General features: G+C 35.5%; 1 protein-coding gene across 2 annotated transcripts in view; it reads right to left on the bottom strand.

Annotated features, from left to right (window-relative positions):
• Window positions 1–20,941, bottom strand: part of RB1 (RB transcriptional corepressor 1) — a 157,994-nt gene that overhangs the window by 8,423 nt on the left and 128,630 nt on the right. For both annotated transcript variants that reach the window (XM_032315032.1, XM_032315033.1), the window contains 5 exons: window positions 19,480–19,625; window positions 11,024–11,169; window positions 5,869–5,973; window positions 5,283–5,396; window positions 5,021–5,184 (listed from right to left, as the gene is read on the bottom strand). In XM_032315032.1, coding sequence (XP_032170923.1) covers window positions 5,021–5,184; window positions 5,283–5,396; window positions 5,869–5,973; window positions 11,024–11,169; window positions 19,480–19,625 — 675 coding nt within the window. The remainder of the gene's footprint in view (window positions 1–5,020; window positions 5,185–5,282; window positions 5,397–5,868; window positions 5,974–11,023; window positions 11,170–19,479; window positions 19,626–20,941) is intronic.

Genomic DNA, 20,941 nt, shown 5'->3' with positions numbered 1-20,941 from the left:
GTTGGGTATAGCAATTTACATTCCAACCAACAGTGTATGAGGGCTCCTTTTTCTCCACATCCTCAATAACACTTATTTCTTGTCCTTTTTTAGTCATTCTATAGGTGTGATATCTCACTATTGTTTTGATTTGCATTCCCCTGATGATTAGTGATTTTGAGCATCTTTTCATTTGTATGTTGCTATTCATATGTCTTCTTTGGAAAAATATCTATTCAGATCTTCTGCTCACCCTTTAATTGTTTATTTGTTAATGAGTTATATGAGTCCTTTACAAATTTTGAAAATTAATTAATCAGATATGTGGTTTGCAAATATTTCCTCCCATTCACTAGGCTGCCTTTTCATTTTGTTGATGGCTTCCTTTGCTGTGCAGAAGCTTTTCATTTTGATGTAGTTCTCCTTTTTATTTTTGCTTTTATTTCTCTTGCCTTAGAAGACATACCTAGAAAAAAATGTTGCCATGGTTGATGTCAGAGAAATTACTACCTATGATCTCTTCTAAGGGTCTTATGATTTCCAATCACACATTTAAATCTTTAATCCATTTTGAGTTTATTTTCATGTATGGTAATAAAAGGTGGTCCACTTTCACTCTTTTACATGTAGTTGTCCAGTGTTCCTAGCACCATTTATTAAAGAGACTATCTTTTCCCCTCTTACACTTTGGCATAGATTAATTGGCCATATAATCATTAGTTTATTTCTGGGCTCTATATTCTGTTTCATGGATCTATGTGGTTTATTTTTATGCCAGTACCATGCTGTTTTGATTACTACAACTCTTTAGTAAACCTGGGATTGTGATAATCTCTATTCTTTTTCAAGACTGCTTTGGCTATTTGGGGTCTTTTGTGGTTTCATACAAATTTTAGTATTATTTGTTCTAGTTTGTGAAAAATGATGGTGGTATTTTATAGGGATTGCAATGAATCTGTAGATTACTTTGGGAAACATGAACATTTTAGCAATATTAATTCTTCCAATCCATGAACATGGAGTATCTTTGCATTTATTTGTGACATCTTCAATTTCTTTCATCAGTGTTTTATAGTTTTCAGATACAGGTCTTTCGCCTCTTTGGTTAAGTTTATTCCTAGTTATTTTCTTCTTTTTGGTGCAATTGTAAATGGTGTTGTTTTCTTAATTTTTCTTTTTGCTACTTCAGTGTTAGTGTCTAGAAATGCAATAGATTTCTGAACATTAATTCTGTATCCTGAAACTTTACTGAATTCATTTATTCTAGTAGATTTTTGGTGGAGTCTTTAGGATTTTCTATGTATAGTACCATGTCATCCGTAAATAGTGACAATTTAACTTCTTCTTGACCAATATGGATGCCTCTTTTTTTTTTTTTTTCTTCTCTGATTGCTATGGGTGGGACATTCAGTACTATGTTAAATAAAAGTAGTAAGAGTGAAAATCCTTGTCTTATTCCTGATCTTAGAGAAGAAGTTCTCACTTTTTCACTATGATGTTATCATGTGGGATATATGGTGCTAGTTGTGCATTTTTCATATATGGCCTTACTATCTTGAGGGAGGTTCCCTGTAAACCTTTGTTGAGAGTTTTTATCATGAACGATGATGCATTTTGTCAAATGCTTTTTCTACATCTATTGAGATGATCGTATAATTTTTATCCTTTGTTTTTTTGATGTGGTGTATCACATTGACTCATTTGTGAATATCGAACCACCCTTGCACCCCTGGAATTAGTTCTACCTGCTCATGGTGAACGATATTTTTGATATATTGTGGAATACAGTTTGCTAAAATTTTGTTGAGGATTTTTCCATCTATGTTCATCACAGACATTGGCTTGTAGTTTTCTTTTTTCTGTGGGTTGTTTTTCTGGTTTTGGTATCAGGGTAATGCTGGCCTTATAAATGCATTTGGAAGTTTCCCTTCTCTTCTATTTTTTGGAATAGTTTGAGGAGAATAGGTATTAATTCTTTTTTAAATGTCTGGTAAAATTCACCTGTGAATGCATTCTGGCCTGGATGTTTATTTTTTGGTAATTTTTTTGATTACTGATTCAATTTCATTAATAAAAATCAGTCTGTTCAGATTTTTCTATTTCTTCCTAATTCAGTTTTGGAAAATTCTATATTTCTAGAAACTCATCCATTCAGGATAAATTTGTCCAATTTGTTTGCATACAATTTGTTGCAGTAGTCTCGTAATCCTTTGTAATTCTGTGGTGCCAGTTATTACTTCTCTTTCCTTTCCAATTTTATTTGGGTCCTTTCTCTTTTTTTTCTTGATGAGTCTAACTAAGGAATAACCAATTTTGTTTATCTTTTCAAAGAACCAGCTCTTGGTTTCATTAAATTTTTTCTACTTTTTTTTTTTTTTTTTTTTTTAGTCTTTATGTCATTTATTTCTGCTCTGATCTTTATTATTCCTTTCTACTCAACTTGGGCTTTGTTTGTTCTTCTTTTTCTGGTTCCTGTAGGTATAAGGCGCTGTTTATTTGAGCTTTTTCTTGTTTCTTGCTATGGGCTCTATTGCTATGTATTTCCCTCTTAGAACTGCTTTCACTGCATCTGAAGGAGTTTGGACCATTTAGTTTTCATTTTCATTTCTCTCCATGAATTTTTTGTTTCTTCTTTGATTGCTCTGTTGGCCCACTGGTTGTATGGTATCGTACTGATTAATCTCCACATGCTCATGTTTTTTCCATTTTTTTTCTTACATTTTATTTCTAGTTTCATACTGCTATATAATCAGAAAAGATGCATGGAATGATTTCAATCTTCTGAAATTTATTGAAGCTGTTTTGTGGCCTCATTTGTAATCCCTTCTGGAGAATGTTCCGTGTGCACTTGAGAATAATGTGTATTCTGTTGGTTTTGGATTGAATGTGCTATATGTATCTGTTATGTCTACCTGTTGCAAAGTGTCATTCAAAGACACTGTTTCCTTATTGATTTCCTGCCAGAATCATACACCCATTGATGTAAGTGGGGTGTTAAAGTCCCTCACTATTATTGTATTACCATCAATTTCTCTCTTTATTTCCATTAATATGTGCTTTATGTATTCAGGTGCTCTAGTGTTTGGTATATAGATACTTACAAGTGTTACATCCTCTTGTTGGGGTGCTCCTTTAATCATTATGTAATACTCTTCTTTGTCTCTAGTTACAGTCTTTGTTTTAAAGTCTATTGTCTGATCTAAGTGTTGCTACTCTGGCTTCTTTTTTGCTTCCATTTGCATGGTAAATGGTTTTCTATCCCTTTACTTTCAGTCTGTTTGTGTCTCTATGTCTAAGGTGAATCTCTTATAAGCAGCATATAGAAGGGTCTTGTATTTTTATCCATTCCACCACCCTGTATCTTTTGACTGGAGCATTTAGGCCATTTACATTTAAAGTTATTATTATTTTTTAAGTTATTATTGTTAGGTATGTACTTGATGCCATTTTTCCCCCTGTTTTCTGGTTGTTTTTGTAGTTATTCTCTGTTCTTTCCACTTCTCTTGTTCTTTTTTCTTTGGGATTGATGAGTTTCTATAGTGTTTGTTTGGCTCTCTTTCTCTTTATTTTTTGTATATATATCATAGGTTTTGAATCTATGGTTGCCATGAGTGAACCATATAATTTGTTTTTATAATAAATGTGAAAAACAGTATTAGCTTCACATAACAAGGATATGATCATATGCACATGGAACTAGGAGATAGGTCTTATTATACTCCAATTCCTTGATAGGTGGACAAATATATATATATATATATATATATATATATATATATTTGATTAAGCAGAATATATATATATATTTGATTAAGCAGAATACCTAAATATGCTTGATAAATAGAATGTGAAGATGCTCTCTTAATGCCTGATCAATGATTGATCAAGATTTTGAGAATATGACCTCAACTGAGAAGTGATTTCACTAAGTTCAGTAAATAGATATCATAAGAATAATACTGATCAATTATCATTACCTAAGTACACATTTTCATGTGGCAATGTGGGACTGTGTAAATTAAATATACATGATGTATTATCTTAGCAACTTACAGTATAAGTTGTAGATATTGTACACAGATACTATAAGAACAGCAAATAAAAGATGGTACAGGGGTGCACAAGAGGATTTATATCACTTGCCAACTAGTTTCTATTTTCTCTCTTCCTGTAGAGTTACAAATTTTTACCATGAGTGTGCATTACTTATATAATTAAACACCGCACACAAATGTTTTCTAGATGGCTAATATCTCCCCCTTCTCCCTTTTGTTTTTCTTGCCCATTAAGTACAATTCTATGAGCTGACAATTTAAGGAGATGAGACTACCTTAACTGTACTAGCTAATCTGCCTACCACTCTGTACAAATAAAGTCATTTTCAAACAGCCCATGATAACATATAATAAGGCAATGGAAGCACTTCAAAGTCACAAAGCACTTGTGGTTGGATGTGGAAGATAATGTAATGATTTGTAGTTGCACAGAAACTTTCATCTAGGAATTTAAAACAGCTTCATACTCATCATCTCCCTAATCCACAGCACCCTTCCGAAGTAGTGACACCTGCCCCAGGTAATATAAGGAAGCTGCAGGCAGAATTAAGGATGGACTTCTAAAGACTTAATTTGCAGTTATGTACATTTAATCAGTCATCTACATTTTTGTAACAAAGCAAGATAAACAGGTTCACAGAGTTTACAGGACATTCAGTAAAGCTAGAGAATAAAAATTCTTAACCAAAAGTAATCTACTTTACTTAGCAGACTGGTTACTTACTAAAGTATGAAAGTGATTTTAAACCTACTACAAAAATTGTTCTTTGTTCACAAAAGAACAAACCCTAGCACCCAGGAAAGCTGAAGACTAAACTTGCAAACCCACTTAAGTAAAAAGATAATCTTTCTTACCTACCAAATTCCTATCATGTTACTTAATGTAAATAAATATATTTTAAGTGAAGAAAGCTTTATATTTTTGTACTTGGATCAAAATAATCCCCTCTTATTCTTTGCCCTTTCCCTAAAGAGAAAACACAAACCTTGATCTTGGAGTCATTTTTGTTGGCGTTGGCACACCTTCTGAAATTTTATATGGATTCTTCAGGGGTGATATATAGATGTTTCCCCCAGGAATCCGTAAAGGTGAACTAGAAAACTTGTAAGGGCTTCGAGGAATGTGAGGTATTGGTGACAAGGTAGGGGGCTAGGGCAAAAACAAAAAGCAGATTTTTTTTTTTTAATGTTTTAGTAAGCTCCACTTTATAATTAGATTTTCCCAATCAAAGGATACTTCCAACATACCCTGGTAGAAGCATACTGCAAAATATTTGTTTTCAGTCTCTGCATGAAGACCGAGTTATAGAATACTATAATGGAATCATACTCCTCTTCTCTGATCAAAACACGTTTGAATGTCTGAGGAAGAAGAATAAAAACACCTGTTAAATGAATCTGGAAATTTATCTCTTTAGATTTTTTTTCTAATAGTTCATATTATTTTCTAACAGTAAGAATCACATATTATACAGGAAAAAATAATCTAGAAAAGTCTTCTTAGGTTTGGTATATAACTGTTCTACCAGAAGTGAAATGTCACAGACTTTTAAAAAATATATACACATGTGTAAAAATTTATTACAAATATCCTGTTTATTGCAAAGATGTAGTATTCCTTATTAACTTTATAACATGAATTTGGATATTATAGTGCCTTAACTTTCCAATTCTGTTTTAAGCACAAATAATTAACCAGTAATATAAAGGTAAAAAAACTGATACATAAATTTATATAATAAGGTCACAATATATGATCTAATTAATGACTTACATTATCCATTTTATAGATATGAATATATCCAAAAAAATCTTACCATGGAAGATTACCTACCTCCTGAACAGCATGAGGAAGATCCTTGTATGCTGTTACAATGATTTTGAATTTAAGGTCTATATTCTTCACTTTGCATATGCCATACATGGAACACATCATAATCTAGTAAGTCAATGCAATATAAAAAAATCAGAATTTTGTTACATAGTTGTGCTCTAAAAAGTACTGTTATCTTTCTTTTAGCTTCAAAAAATGGAAATTTAAGTTCCTACAGGATTATGTTTTACCATCCTAAGCTCAGTTTGAAAGGTGATGTGAAGTGTTCAACCCAAATTGTGTTTAAAGAACAAAATGTAAAAGTCAGACCTTGATTATTAGAACTGATCATCTGGTTTGTAAATAACCCTAACTTTGACCTTTGTTCCTTAGGTTTTTTTTTTTTCCCCCATAAAGGTTGAAATTGGAATCAGTTCACTGTGTAACTAGCACTTAAAAAAAAAAAAGGTCAGATATGTCAAAGGTTTAAACTATCAGATAAAATAAAATTGAATATACTTGGTGATGGTGGTAAGGAGTTTGGAATGGGGCAGGAGAGAGTCTTTATATTGCAGGTAATGCTCTTGATTTGGAAGCAGGCTATAGAGATGAGTTCAGTTTATGAATTTGCGTTAAGATGTATTCTTATGATATATGGATGCTTTTATATACATGTTCTATTTCAATAAAAACATTTTTAATGTAAAAATAAGATTTGAAATTATTCCTTACAGAATGAAAAAATCAAACTTTCTTCATTTGTATGAATTTTATTGCCAAATTTAAGTACTTATATCTCTGCAACATTCTTGCTTATATCTACTATTGCCAAGAATATCTACTCATCACCGCTTGTTCAGCATCCTACCAGCCCCAATTCTGTTTTTCCCACTCAGAACACCATCTAATATCTTCTTTGTTAATTCATATTTTTCTCCTACCTCTTCTTAAGGTAACTCTCTGCAAAAGTCTTGATTTCATATACCTAATCTCTTTAGAAATCCTTAGGACTTAGGATTTAGAAATCCTTAGGACTAGTGTAGAAAAATAGAAAGCAATGAGTGCCTACTTTTAAAAATCCAACATACTAGAATTTATACACCCAAATATACTCTAGAAAGATATACATATTTGGAGGTTATACCCTTATACACTAATTCACTGTTTGCTGAAAATATCATTCTTTTTCTTTTTAAAAAGATTTTATTTATTTATTTGACAGAGATCACAAGTAGGCAGAGAGGCAGGCAGAGAGAGAGAGAGGGAAACAGGCTCCCCACTGAGCAGAGAGCCCAATGAGGGGCTGGATCCCAGGACCCTGAGATCATGACCTGAGCCGAAGGCAGAGGCTTAACCCACTGAGCCACCCAGGCGCCCCTGAAAATACCATTCTTACTGGGAACATTACTACTGAACTGATAGAAACAAAGAGAACATTATGAACAACTGCATACCGACAAAATAGATATCTAAGATGGAAAGAAAATTTTTAAGAAAAAACACAAACCACCAAAACTTACTAAAGAAGAAACAGAAAATATGAGCTTGAAATAATACTCCAAAACTATCTGCAAACGAAAGCCCAGGCCCAGATGGTTTCACTGGTGAATTCTACCAAACCTTTAAAAAAGAATCAATACCAATTTCTCACAAACTCTTCTGAAATTAGAAGAGGAGGGAACACTACCCAACTAATTCTGTGAGGATAGTAATACTCTGATATCAAATCCAGATATGAGAGGAAAATTACCATTATCTTTTATGGTTATAGATGTAAACATTTTTAACAAAAACAAGCTGAATCCAGCAGCACATCAAATGTATTATAGACTATGACCAAATGGGATTCATTCCAGAAATGCAAGATTGGTTTAACATCTGAAAATCAATTCATGTAATATACTACATATCAATACAATAAAAGGAGAAAACCCCAATGATCATCTCAATAGATATAGAACAAGCATTTGACAAAATTCAACACACTTTCATGATAAAAACAACCAGGAATAGATGGGAACTTCCTTTACTTGATAAAGGGCATATACAAAAACTCCACAGCTAACAATACATTTAACGGTGAAAGACTGAATGCTTTCCCCTAGCGCAGAAACAAAACAAGGATGTCCCTTCTCACCACTTTCATTCGACATTGTTTTTGAGGTACTACACTACAGCAGTTTGACAAATAAATGAAGTAGCAGTCATCCAGATTGAAAAGGTAAAAGTAAAACTATCTCTATTTGAAGACAATATGATCTTATATATTGAAAATCCTAAAAAATCTACTAAAAACTATTAGAACTAATAAAGTACTTCAATAAAACCGCAGGTTAACAAGATCAATATATGAAAATTAATTGTATTTCTATATACTTGTAATGAATAATGCAAACAAGAAATTAAAGAAATAGTTCCATTTACAATAGTGTTAAAAGGAATAAAAACACTGAGGTGTATAAATTTAATATAAAAAGACTATACTCTGAAAATGTTAAAACATAACTGAAAAAAATTAACATCTAAATAAGTGGAAAGGGCGCCTGGGTAGCTCAGTGGGTTAAAGCCTCTGCCTTCGGCTCAGGTCATGATCCCGGGTCCTGGGATCGAGCCCCACATTGAGCTCTCTGCTTGGCAGGGAACCTGCTTCCCTCTCTCCTTCTGCCTGCCTCTTTGTCTGCTTGTGAGCTCTGTCTGTCAAATAAATAAATAAATAAAATCTTTAATAAATAAATAAATAAGTGGAAAGACATCATATGTTCATTGGCTAGAATACTTAATATTATTAAGATAAGAAAGCTCCTCAAATTAATCTATGATTCAATATAATCCCTATCAAAATCATTGTTGGCTTCTTTGCAAAAATTGACAAACTGATCCTAAAATTCATATGGAAATGCAAGCTACAGAACAGTACAACAAATCTTGAAAAAGAACAAAATTTTTTCCCTATTTCTTTTTTTTTTTAAGATTTATTTATTTATTTATTTATTTTAGGGAGAAAGAGCGTGCACAAGAGTGTGAGCGTGAGTGGGGGAGGGGCAGAGGGAGAAGGACAGAATATCAAGCACACTTCCTACTGAAAAGGACCCTGGGATCCGGACCCTAAGATCATGACCTGAGCTGAAATCAAGAGTTGGATGCTTAACTGACTAAGCCACCCAGATGCCCCCACACTTCCCTATCTCAAAATTTACTACAAAGCTTTGTAATTGAGACAGTTCTGTACTGGCATAAGAGAAGACATACAGATCAATGGAACACAATTAAGAAACCAGAAATGAACTTTTATGCATATACAGTTAGTTCTGATTTCTCTCAACACAGAAAGAAAAGACTTTAAGAAATGGTGCTGGAACAAGTAGTATTCAGATATAAAAGAGTGACGTTAGACCCCTTCTCACACCATACAGAAAAATTAACTCAAAATGAATCAAAATGTAAATGTTAGAGTTAAAAGTATAACATTTTTGGAGAAACACAAGAATAAATCTTTATGATCTCTGACTTGGCAATGGTTTCTTAGATAAGACAGCAAAAGCAGTAGTAACAAAAGAAAAAAATAGATAAACTGAACATGATCAAAATGAAAAACTTTTGTGCCACAAAGGACACCATCAAGAAAGTGAAAATACAACTCAGAGAACTGGAGAAAACAACTGCAAATCATATGAAATAAGGGACTTTTATGTAGACTACATAAGAACACTTGTAACTCAATAATAGACAACTCAATTTAAAAATATGCAAATTATCTGAGTAGATATTTCTTTAAAGAAGATATACAAATGGCCAATAAACACATGAAAATATTCTTAATCAATATAATTAGCCATCAGGGAAGTGCAAATTAAAACCATAAAGAGATGGTTATACCATCTATACCCAATAGGATGGGTATACTCTATATATAGAGTATATACCCAATAGGATGATTATAGATACTACTCTATACCCACTAGGCTGGTGAGGATATGGAGAAACTGGAACCTCATACACTTCTGATAGGAATGCAGAATGGTGTGGATATACTGGAAAACAATCTGGCCAATCCGCAAAGGTTAGACATAGAGTTATCACAAGACCTGGCAATTCTATTTCTAGGTATATATCCAAGAGAACTGGAAGCATATATCCACACAAAACTTGTATATAAATGTTCACAGAACATTATTCATAATATCCAAAAAGTAGAAAACAAATGTACACCAAATAATGAACAGATAAATATGATGTGGTATATCCATACAATGGAATATTATTTGGCAACACAAGGGATGAAGTACTGATACAAGGCATAACACAGATGAACAATGAAAACATTACACTAAGAAGCCAGACACAAAATACAACATATTATATGATTCCATTTATATAAAATGTCCCAAAAGAGGCAAATCTACAGACATAGAAAGATCAGTATTGCCTGGGCCTGGAAGAAGTAGAGGAACAGATGATGAGTATTGAATGGTATGGCATTTCTTTTTAGCATGATAAAACTGTTCTCAGCAGGGAGCCTGCTTGCCCCTCACTCTCTGCCTGCCTCTCTGCCAACTTGTGATCTCTCTCTCTCTCTGTGTGTCATATAAGTAAATAAAATCTTAAATAAAACTGTTTTAAAAGTGATTTTGGTGATGGTTCCACAACTCTATCAATATACTAAAAACTACTGGATTGTACACTTTATATGGGTAATTTGTATGGCATGTTAATTATATCTCAATAAGTTGCTACCAAAAAATATTATTATTATGCATAAAGAGAAAAAACAGGAAGATATGAAAGATCATTCTCTGTAAACTGTCATTCATTTATTTTTTTATTCATTCATTCATTCAATAGGCATTGTTTTTGATCAACTTGTTCTTAAGTCTTGGACTTCTTCCTTACTAACATGATATCCAGTTTACTACAAGACAGAAAAACTCCTAATAAACAGTTTTTTTCAATGATTTTTATAAATAAGATCTTTTATGTCATTAAAACGTCACTGAAATACTCCCGAGCTCTAAAGCTCTAAGAACTATAGCAAAATTATAAAAGGAAGCCAAAGAATGCATATATATTAAGTCTGCTAAATTGATCTAGCTTCTTGTTTGAATCTAATCTTTTAAGAAATCAGTGCACAGTTAACAAATGAGTAGGAGAAGAGTAGTGAAGTGCATTATTTTCTTACCTGATCCAAATGCCTGTCTCTCATGAGTTCATACTCATTTTGCAATGTATGCTGAAAAAGGGTCCAGATGATATGTTCTAGTTCTGGGTGGTCAGACAGAAGGCGTGCACACAGGGTATTTAGTCGAAGATATGCTAGTCGGTACACTGCAGAGATAAGGGGACTTAGGTTTACTGTTCAACAAGTGGATTTTTCAAAATAATAAATTGCTGTAACTATAATTCTATTAAACAGCATTTTCCCCCTGTTTTTTTTTCAAGTTTTTATTTAAAGTCCAGGTAGTTAATATACCATGTAATATTAGTTTCAGATATAGAATTTAGTGATTTATCACTTCTATACAACACCCGGTGCTCCTCACAAGTGCCCTCTTGAATCCCCATCACCTATTTCATCCACTTCCTGCTCTGGTAACCATCAGTTTGGTCTCTATAGGTAAGTCTGTTTTTTGGTTTTCCCTTTTTACTTCCCCTATGTTCATCTGTTTTGTTTCTTCAATTTCACATATGAGTGAGATCATATGATAATTGTCTGTCTCTGACTGACATATTTCACTTAGCATTATACATTCTAGCTCTATCCACATCATTGGAAATGGCAAGATTTCATTTATTTTTTTTTATTTTTTTAAATTAATTTATTTATTTAATAAACATATAATGTATTTTTATCCCCAGGGGTACAGGTCTGTGAATCTCCAGGTCTACACATTTGACAGCACTCATCATAGCAAATACCCTCCCCAGTGTCCATATCCCCACCACCCTCTATCCCCACTCCCCCCAGCAACCCTCAGTCTGTTTTTTGAGAGTGAGTCTTTTATGGTTTGTCTCCCTCCTGATCCCATCTTTTTTCATTTTTTTGTTTTCCTACCCCCAAACCACCCACATTGCATCTCTACTTCCTCATATCAGGGAGATCATATGATAGTTGTCTTTCTCCGAATGACTTATTTAGTTAAGCATAATACCCTCTAGTTCCATCCACATCATCGCAAATGGCAAGATTTCATTTCTTTTGATGGCTGCATAGTATTCCATTGTATATATATACCACCTCTTCTTTATCCATTCATCTGTTGATGGACATCTAGGTTCTTTCCCTAGTTTGGCTATTGTGGACATTGCTGCTATAAACATTAGGGTGCACGTGCCCCTTCGGAGCACCACATTTGTATCTTTAGGATATATACCCAGTAATGCACTCGCTGGGTCACAAGGTAGCTCTATTTTCAAACCTCCAAACTGTTTTCCAGAGTGGTTGCACCAGCTTGCATTCCCACCAACAGTGTAGGAGGGTTCCCCTTTCTCCGCATCCTAGCCAGCGTCTGTCATTTCTTGACTTGTTAATTTTAGCCATTCTGACTGGTGTGAGGTGGTATCTCATTGTGGTTTTCATTTGTATTTCCCTGATGCCGAGTGATGTGGAGCATTTTTTCATGTGTCTGTTGGCCATCTGGATGTCTTATTTGCAGAAATGTCTGTTCATGTCCTCTGCCCATTTCTTGATTGGATTATTTGTTTTTTGGGTGTTGAGTTTGCTAAGCTCTTTATAGATTTTGGATACTAGCCCTTTATCTGATATGTCGTTTGCAAATATCTTCTCCCATTCTGTCAGTTGTCTTTTGGTTTTGTTCACTGTTTCCTTTGCTGTGCAAAAGCTTTTGATCTTGATAAAATCCCAATAGTTCATTTTTTCCCTTGCTTCTGTTGCCTTTGGTGATGTTCCTAGGAAGAAGCTGCTGCGGTTGAGGTCAAAGAGGTTGCTGCCTGTGTTCTCCTCAAGGATTCTGATGGATTCCTTTCTCACACTGAGGTCCTTCATCCATTTTGAGTCTATTTTTGTGTGTGGTGTAAGGAAATCGTCCAATTTCATTTTTCTGCATGTGGCTGTCCAATTTTCCCAGCACCATTTGTTGAAGAAGCTGTCTTTTTTCCATTGGACATTCCTTCCTGCTTTGTCGAAGATTAGTTGACCATAGAGTTGAGGGTCTATTTCTGGGCTCTCTATTCTGTTCCATTGATCTGTGTGTTTGTTTTTGTGCCAGTACCATGCTGTCTTGATGATGACAGCTTTGTAATAGAGCTTGAAGTCTGGAATTGTGATGCCACCAACTTTGGCTTTCTTTTTCAATATTCCTTTGGCTATTCGAGGTCTTTTCTGGTTCCATATAAATTTTAGGGTTATTTGTTTTATTTCTTTGAGAAAAACGGGTGGGATTTTGTTAGGGATTGCATTAAATGCGTAGATTGCTTTAGGTAGAATAAACATTTTCACAATATTTGTTCTTCCAATCCAGGAGCATGGAACATTTTTCCATTTCTTTGTGTCTTCCTCCATTTCTTTCATTAGTACTTTATAGTTTTCTGAGTATAGATTCTTTGCCTCTTTGGTTAGGTTTATTCCTAGGTTTCTTATGGTTTTAGGTAAAATTGTTAATGGGATGGACTCCTTAATTTCTCTTACTACTGTCTTGTTGTTAGTGTAAAGAAATGCAACTGATTTCTGTGCATTGACTTTATATCCTGACACTTCACTGAATTCCTGTACAAGTTCTAGCAGATTTGGAGTGGTTTTGGGTTTTCCACCTAAAGTATCATTTCATCTGCAAAGAGTGATAGTTTGACTTCTTCTTTGCTGATTTGGATGCCTTTAATTTCTTTTTGTTGTCTGACTGCTGAAGCTAGGACTTCTAGTACTATGTTGAATAGCAGTGGTGATAACGGACATCCCTGCTGTGTTCCTGACCTTAACAGAAAAGCTTTCAGTTTTTCTCCATTGAGAATGATATTTGCAGTGGGTTTTTCATAGACGGCTTTGATAATATTGAGGTATGTGCCCTCTATCCCTACACTTTGAAGAGTTTTAATCAGGAAGGGATGCTGTACTTTGTCAAATGCTTTTTCAGCATCTATTGAGAGTATCACATGGTTCTTGTTCTTTCTTTTATTAATGTGTTGTATCACATTGATTGATTTGTGGATGTTGAACCAACCTTGCAGCCCTGGAATAAATTCTACTTGGTTATGGTGAATAATCCTTTTAATGTACTGTTGGATCCTATTGTCCAGTTATTTGGGTGAGAATTTTCGCATCTGTGTTCATCAAGGATATTGGTCTGTAGTTCTCTTTTTTGATAGGATCCTTGTCTGGTTTTGGGATCAAGGTGATGTTGGCCTCATAAAATGAGTTTGGAGGTTTTCCTTCCATTTCTATTTTTTGGAACAGTTTCAGGAGAATAGGAATTAATTCTTCTTTAAATGTTTTGTAGAATTCCCCTGGGAAGCCATCTGGCCCTGGACTTTTGTTTGTTTGGAGATTTTTGTTGACTGTTTCAATCTCTTTACTGGTTATGGGTCTGTTCAGGCTTTCTATTTCTTCGTGGTTCAGTTGTGGTAGTTTATAGTCTCTAGAAATGTATCCATTTCTTCCAGATTGTCGAATTTGTTGGTGTAGAGTTTCTCATAGTATGTTCTTATAATTGCTTGTATTTCTTTGGTGTTGGTTGTGATCTCTCCTCTTTCATTCATGATTTTATTTATTTGGGTCCTTTCTCTTTTCTTTTTGATAAGTCTGGCCAGGGGTTTGTCAATCTTATTAATTCTTTCAAAGAAACAGGTCCTAGTTTCGTTGATTTGTTCTATTTTTTTTTTTAATTTCTATTTCATTGATTTCTGCTCTGATCTTTATGATTTCTCTTCTCCTACTGGGTTTAGGCTTTTTTTGTTGTTCTTTCTCCAGCTCCTTTAGGTGTAGGGTTAGGTTGTGTATTTGAGAACTTTCTTGTTTCTTGAGAAAGGCCTGTACCACTATATATTTTCCTCTTGGGACTGCCTTTGCTGTGTCCCACAGATTTTGAACCGTTGTGTTTTCATTTTCATTTGTTTCCATGAATTTTTCAATTCTTCTTTAATTTCCTGGTTGACACATTCATTTTTTAGAAGGATGCTGTTTAGTCTCCATGTATTTGTGTTCTTTCCAAATTTCCTCTTGTGATTGAGTTCTAGCTTCAGAGCATTGTGGTCTGAAAATATGCAGGGAATGATCCCAATCTTTTGATACCAGTTGAGACCTGATTTATGACCCAGGATGTGGTCTATTCTGGAGAATGTTCCATGTGCACTAGGGAAGAATGTGTATTCTATTATTTTGGGATGGAATGTTCTGAATATATCTCTGATGTCCATCTGGTCCAGTGTATCATTTAAGGCCTTTATTTCCTTGTTGATCTTTTGCTTAGAGGATCTGTCCATTTCAGTGAGGGGAGTGTTAAAGTCCCCTACTAATATTGTATTGTTGTCAATGTATTTCTTTGATTTTGTTATTAATTGGTTTATATAGTTGGCTGCTCCCATGTTAGGGGCATAGATATTTAAAATTGTTAGGTCTTCTGGGTGGACAGACCCTTTGAATATGATATAGTGTCCTTCCTCATCTCTTATTATAGTCTTTGGCTTAAAATCTAATTGATCTGATATAAGGATTGCCACGCTGGCGCTCTTCTGATGTCCATTAGCATGGTACATTGTTTTCCACCCCCTCACTTTAAATCTGGTGGTGTCTTCGGGTCTAAAATGAGTTTGTTGTAGGCAGCATATTGATGGATTTTGTTTTTTTATCCACTCTGATACCCTGTGTCTTTTGATTAGGGCATATAGCCCATTAACATTCAGGGTAACTATTGAGAGATATGAATTTAGTGCCATTGTATTGCCTGTAAGGTGACTGTTACTGTATATTGTCTCTGTTCCTTTCTGATCTACTACTTTTAGGCTCTCTCTTTGCTTAGAGGACCCCTTTCAATATTTCCTGTAGGGCTTGTTTGGTGTTTTCAAATTCTTTCAGTTTTTGTTTGTCTTGGAAGACTTTTATCTCTACTTCTATTTTCAATGATAGCCTAGCTGGATATAATATTCTTGGCTGCATGTTTTTCTAGTTTAGTGCTCTGAATATATCATGCCAGCTCTTTCTGGCCTGCCAGGTCTCTGTGGATAAGTTCACTGCCAATCTAATGTTTTTACCCTTGTATGTTACAAACTTCTTTTCCCAGGCTGCTTTCAGGATTTTCTCTTTGTTGCTAAGACTTGTAAATTTTACTATCAGGTGACAGGGTGTGGACCTATTTTTATTGATTTTGAGGGGCGTTCTTTGCATCTTCTTGATTTTGATGTTTGTTCCCTTTGCCATATTAGGGAAATTCTCTACAATAATTCTCTACAATATACCTTCTGCTCCCCTCTCTCTTTCTTCTTCTTCTGGAATCCCAATTATTCTAATGTTGTGTCATCTTATGGTGTCACTTATCTCTCAAATTCTCTCCTCGTGGTCCAGTATTTGTCTCTCTTTTGCTCAGCTTCTTTATTCTCTGTCATTTAGTCTTCTATGTCACTAATTCTTTCTTCTGCCTCATTTATCCTAGCAGTAAGAGCTTCCATTTTTTTATTGCACCTCATTAATAGCTTTTTTTATTTCAACTTTGTTAGATTTTAGTTCTTTTATTTCTCCAGAAAGGGTTTTTATCTCTCTGGAGAGGGTTTCTCTAATATCTTCTATGCCTTTTTCAAGCCCAGCTAGAACCTTGAGAATCATCATTCTGAACTCTAGATCTGTCATATTACCAATGTCCGTATTGATTAGGTCCCCAGCCTTCAGTATTGCCTCTTGTTCTTTTTTTTTGTGGTGAGTTTTTCCTCCTTGTCATTTTGTCCAGATAAGATTTGCTTTCTCCTCCTCTGGAATTCTGCTGTTCTCCTTGGTAAGTCAATCTGGTCTTGGCTGGGTTTCTTGTTGATCTTCTGGGGGAGGGGCCTGTTGTAGTGATTCTCAAGTGTCTTTGCCGGAGGCAGAATTGCCCCGCCCTTATCAGGGGCCAGGTTAAGTAATCCGCTTGGGTTCACTTTGGGGAGCTTTTGTTCCATGAACGATTTCCGTAGAGTACCAGAGGACGGGAATGAAAATGGTGGCCTCCCAATCTCCCGCCTGGAGGAGCTGAGAGTTCGGGGTCCCGCTCCTCAGTGCATTCTCAGAGAAGAGCGCCCAATCATTCCCGTCTCCGTGGCCTCTGGTTGCGCTTGGAGAAAAGCGCTCAATCGCTCATGCTTGGAGAAAAGTGCTCGCGCTTCCGTCTCCCTGGCCTCCAGCCACACACTTGGAGAAAAGTGCTCAGTCACTCCGTCTCCCTGGTCACTGGCTGTGCTCCGAGCTCACCCAGCCTGTGCCCGGTTCAAGGTAACCCCAACTTGGTTAGATTTTGTTTAGTGAGAGCTCACTCCTCAGCTTTGTCGCTGTAGCTGGCTTCCCTGCTCTAATACCTGCAAGCTCTGCGACACTCAGACATCCCCGGTCCTTCTGTGACCCTGCGGGACCTGGGGTTACGCTGACCCTGTGTGGGCTTTCCCCCAGTTTAGCCTCTGGAGCGATGTCCCTCAGTGAAGCAGACTTTTAAAAGTCCTGACTTTGTGCCCCACTGCTCCGCCGCTTGCCGGGAGCTATCGCCCTCTCCCCGCGGTCTATCTTCCCATCACTTTGGATTCACTTCTCCGCAGGTCCTACCTTTCAGAAAGTGACCGACTTTCTGTTTCTAGAATTGTTGCTGCCCTTCTCTTCGAATTCCCATTAGAGTTGTAGGTGTTTGCAATGATTAGATAAGCTATCTAGCTGATCTCCCGCTACCTGATGTCATCTCAGCCTGCTACTTCTCTTCCATCTTGACTCCTCCCCCCGATTTCATTCATTTTTATGGCTGGGTAATATTCCATTGCATATTTATACCACATCTTCCTTAGCTATTCATCAATCAATGAACACCTGGGCTGTTTCCATAGTTTGGCTATTATAGATAATGCTGCTATAAACACTGGGGTGCATGTATCCTTTCCAATTAGTATTTTTGTCTCCTTTGGGTAAATACCAGTTGTACAATTGCTGGATTGTAGATGGTTCTATTTTTAACTTTTTGAGGAACCTCCATACTGTTTTCCAGAGTGACTGTGCCAGCTTGTATTTCCACCAATAATAAACAGCACCTTAACAGTAACCTTACCTCTACCACTATTTTCTTTATGAAAAAATAACCCCTAGTCTTAGTATGGAGTTAGGTAAATAGAAGGCAAAATAATACTTGAATACTAACATAAGATTTATTTACAAAGTCTATAAAAATATTACTGGGACATAGGCCTGGAGAAAAGAAATCTACTAAATTTAATTTTTTTCCATCTATTTTAAATATAATGACTCTTATTTTAAATGTACCTTTCAGAGACTTGCATAAAGCAATCAGAATTTTTTAACTATCCTGGTGGTTCTCATTTTAGCATGCATCAGATTAGCTTTGGAAGGCTTGTTAAAACAAGGAATTTTTTTTCCCCCACTTCATCCTAGAGTTTCTGTTTGAGGAGTTCTAAGGTGGAGCCTAAACAAAAATTTTCCTTTCTACAACTTTTCAGGTGAGGTGGATTTTGCTGGTTGGGGAACACACTCTGGAAACACTGTTCTAACTTAAGGGTTATCTTACAACATGGTTATAAAATTCTGACTTGAGTATATTTCTGACTTGAATAAAATCAGAAACAGATTTATCACAGAGGAATCTGGCCTTTTATGTCCCTTCAGAGAGCTTCACTGGGAGTGGACCTGCACATATAGCTGACTCTAAGACAACATGGGTTTGAACTAAGAGGGTCCACTTATACGTGGATTTTTTTAAATAAATAAATACAGGGCAGTACTATAAATGTATTTTATGATTTTCTTAATAACACTTTCTTTTCTCTAGCTTATTATAGTATATAATACATATATCATATAAAATATGTGATAATTGTTTACACTGTTGGTAAGGCTTCTAGTCAACAGTAGGCTATCAGTAAAGTGTCTGGGGAGTCAAAAGCTAAATGTGGATTTTTTACTACATGGGGGGATTATTTACCCTTATTCCCCACATTGTTCAAAGGTCAGCTCTATATATGCACGTACAGACAGCCCTGCTCCACCTCACACACACATAGTCAGAGAATGCTACTCAGCCTAATTACCAGGAAATGTGCCTACATTAGACTACGGAACACTGTACAATCTTAACTTCACATACACACCTGAACAGCAAAAGTAATGTCAGGGTTAAATATTTCCAAACATAAATTTGAAAGCCTGACAAAAGCAGTAGCAGCAACAGTAACAACATCTTATACTTTCTGAGTGCTAACTATGTGCTAGACACTGTTGAAACATTTTATGTATTAATTCATTTAATTAACTAAAAAACCTTATAAGGTAGATTACTATTATTACAAAATAAATTATTATTATCATTTCCACTTTACAGATGAAGAAACTGAGGCATAGAGCTATTAAGTGACTTTGCCAAGGACATACCTAGTAAGCAGAAGAGCCATGATTTGAACCCAGTCATAGCCAGGTTCCAGAGTCCTTCTTGAAAATAATCATCTACTAACCTTTTTTGTAAAAAAGTGAAAGGGAGGTAGATTTCAGTGGCTTCTGAGTCTGGAAGGCTGAGGTTGCTTGTCCCTCTGTGTTTGCAGTAGAATTTACACGTATAGTTGATCCTTTTTTCTTTGGGGATCTTACAGGAGAAAGATACCTAAACATATTCAAAGAAAAAGCCTTCATTTGAAGTTCCCTAAGAGTCTCTCTCTTTGTCTCTTTCTCTCTCTCTCTCTCTCACACGCACGGCTGTACACATGCATCCAAACATATCTATTTAATCTGTTATTTATACCAAATTCCTTGTCTAAAGAAACATTTTTTTTTTAATTTTTATCTAAATTCTAGTTATTTAACATACAGTGCAGTATTGGTTTCAGGAGAATTCAGTGATTCATCACATATATATAAGACAGTGCTCATTACGAGTGTCCTCTTTAATATCCATCACCCATCTAGCCCATCACCCCCAATCTCCTTCCACCAACCCTCAGTTTGTTCTCTATCATTAAGAGTCTCTTATGGGTTTGTTTCCCCTCTCTCTCTCTTTTTTTTTTCTCCCTTCCTCTATGTTCATCTGTTTTGTTTCTTAATTTCACATGAGTGAAATCATATGGTATTTGTCTTTCTCTGACTTATTTTGCTTAACATAATATACTCCAGCTCCATCCATGTTGTTACAGATGGCAAGATGTCATTCTTTTTGATGGCTGAGTAATATTCCATAGTGTGTGTATGTGTGTGTGTGTGTGTGTGTGTGTGTGTGTGTGTGTATGCATACAACATCTTCTTTATCCATTCATCAGTTGATGAACATCTGGACTCTTTCCATAGATTGGCTGTTGTTGATAATGCTGCTATAAACATCAGGGAGCATGTGCCCCTTCAAATTTGTATTTTTGTGGCCACTGGGTAAATACCTAGTAGTGGAACTGCTGCATCATAGTGTAGTTCTATTTTTAACTTTCTGAGGAATCTCCACACTGTTTGCCAGTGTGGCTACACCAGTTTCAGCAAGCTATTTAAACATAAGCTGGAAAAGATACAGCCTAATAGGAAAACTAAGCTTGACATTATCATTTCTAACTATTTTAATGAATAGCTTTTTCTGAGAGTTACTGTTTTTTTGAAGAAAAAAATAGCTGTGTAGTGTATATGTTCAATTTTAATAATTATAGTGAAATTGAGATTATCAAATAACTCCAGGTTAAAGGAACAAGTTATTGATACCAAAATAGTGCTGTTATGTTTCTGATTTCCCTCTTAAAAATGTTTCATTGAGGGGTGCCTGGGTGGCTCAGTGGATTAAAGCCTCTGCCTTCAGCTCAGGCCATGATCCCAGGGTCCTGGGATCGAGCCCCTCATCAGGCTTTCTGCTCAGCAGGAAGCCTGCTTCTCCCCTCTCTCTCTCTGCCTGCCTCTCTGCCTACTTGTGATCTCTGTCTGTCAAATAAATAAATAAAATCTTTTAAA

Source organism: Mustela erminea, chromosome 15, assembly GCF_009829155.1.
Source record: "Mustela erminea isolate mMusErm1 chromosome 15, mMusErm1.Pri, whole genome shotgun sequence".
Classification (NCBI taxonomy): domain Eukaryota; kingdom Metazoa; phylum Chordata; class Mammalia; order Carnivora; family Mustelidae; genus Mustela; species Mustela erminea.
This window is presented reverse-complemented; position numbering and strand designations above follow the sequence as displayed.